The sequence below is a fragment of the Gavialis gangeticus genome, unplaced genomic scaffold (assembly GCF_001723915.1).
Source record: "Gavialis gangeticus isolate Ggan-Ray unplaced genomic scaffold, GavGan_comp1, whole genome shotgun sequence".
Lineage (NCBI taxonomy): Eukaryota > Metazoa > Chordata > Crocodylia > Gavialidae > Gavialis > Gavialis gangeticus.
Genome location: NW_017729025.1, coordinates 84,740,696 through 84,742,686, shown reverse-complemented (window position 1 = coordinate 84,742,686; position 1,991 = coordinate 84,740,696). Strand labels below are relative to the sequence as shown.

Genomic DNA, 1,991 nt, shown 5'->3' with positions numbered 1-1,991 from the left:
CCAAGTATGGCAAACTGATACCACTCCCCCGCCCATCCCACTGCCTCCATGTCCAAGGAGCAGGTGGGGGTGAGGCTAGCTCCGGTAACCTTGCCCCCCCCCCTCCACTCCATCATCACTGCCTGCAAGGAGCTGGGCAGGGGGAGCCATGCCAACACTGCTGGCCTCGCTCCCCCTTCCTTCTGCTCTGTTGCCACCACCTCCATCCCCTGTCTCCGCCATCATGGCAGCACTCTGTCACGCCACCACTTCCTGTCCCAATGCTGAATTCACACTCTGATTGCTTGTTTTAGTCAGCCGATCAGAGTATGAATAAAGCGTTATGGATAGACAGATAGACTAAGCCTTTTATAATATTAGAATGGGGCCCAAAAACTGGACACAGTACTGCAAGTGAGGCCTTACCAGTGCTGAACGGAGTGGAAGAATCACTTCCCTTCATTTCAAAGTGACACTCCTATTAATACAACCCAATATGCTGTTGACATTTTTTGCAACAAGGGCACACTATTGGCTCATATTCAGTTTATGGTTCCCTGTAATTCATAGGTCTTTCTCTGCAGTACTGTAGTCTAGCCAATCATTCTCCAATCTATATTTGTGCATGCAATTATTCGATCACAAGTGCAGGATTTTGCACATGAATAGTCTAACATCAGAATTTTTTTTTAGATAAATGAGTATGTAATACTGAAAAAAAAGTGTGAGGAACAAATCACATGCTAAGTATAACAATGGCTGCAATACTGGCAGAACAGAGATATATAGAAAATTGTAATGCAAGACTTTCATTTTTTGAAAATCTTACATATACATTTTGTCCATATTCCAAAATCCTTCAGAGTTAATATATTTATAGAAAGAGATAAATTCAGGAGCATATTTAATAAATAAAAGAATGGTGACTTGAGAAGGAATATAATTTATTATAAGAATATATCAAGGTTCTTAAGCCAATCATATGCCTTTGGAGCCTAATTCATGTTTTTTAATACGCTTTGATTCAATAGTACTCACTCTTTCCTGTCACAGGCATGTGGAGCAGTATATTTTCCCTGAATCTGATATATAACTGGACTCTGTCCCATTCTTCAGAAGATTTCTGGCACAGGTGGACCCAAGACAGAGTAGACTGTATTGGTGAGTTACTTTATTCTTCTACCAACCATGTATTATCATCAGGCTTCAAACCCATCTAGTAAGTACACCATGGACACAAATCCTGGAATTTCATTTTCAAAGCCCATCTGAAAATTCCTCAGTACCACACTTGGAAAGGAGCAGTTTGAAAAGTCAAATATTTAAACTTGTCATAAAGCTGTCATTACCATATTTGCTAGCTTCCAAAATGAGCTTCTTTTCCCCCATTTAAAATAGGGGAAACAAAGCCTTGTCTTAGGATGGAGTATCAGACCAATACTCATTGAGCATCTCCACTGCCTGCCTGCTTGCTGCAGGTTTCCTCACTTTTGCAAATTTAAGGTGACCCTCCAATAATTAGATTCTAGTCAAGGAAAATTATAACGAATTTATAATTTTGTAATCTTGCATGTCTAAAATCTAATTATTTCAGAGTCATCTTAAATTCAAAGTCATTTTGGATTCAGGCAAATGTGGTAAATAATTTATGAATATCCCACACCACCTGCCCACTAGAGCTGTGCAAAGCTTCAGGTGCTGATTTGATTCAGAGGAGATTCAGCCCGATTTGGTGGCTGAACCTCTGAATCCAAATTGAATCAGGGGGCCAATTAAAAGGTCCAAATCAATTTGAAGCTCCCCAAATCAATTTGGGAATGATTTAGAGAGCTTTGGTGATTCAGGCAGTCTCTGCTGGGTGCAGCAAGGAGCTGGACCCAGACTCCATGCTGGTAAGTAGGGGGCAGGGGAGGGGGAGCTGGAGGAGAGGAAAAGGGAGGGGACCATGGGGTGACCCCTGCCTGCTCCCCTAGCCCAACCAAGCACCCTCTGCCCCCCCCCACTCTCCCAGC

At 42.3% G+C, this 1,991-nt stretch overlaps 1 protein-coding gene across 1 annotated transcript in view; it reads left to right on the top strand.

The window, feature by feature from the left end:
• LOC109298787 (cytosolic phospholipase A2 epsilon-like) overlaps window positions 1–1,991 on the top strand; it is a 45,050-nt gene that overhangs the window by 38,265 nt on the left and 4,794 nt on the right. The window contains exon 17 of the mRNA XM_019519065.1: window positions 1,033–1,140. Coding sequence (XP_019374610.1) covers window positions 1,033–1,140 — 108 coding nt within the window. The remainder of the gene's footprint in view (window positions 1–1,032; window positions 1,141–1,991) is intronic.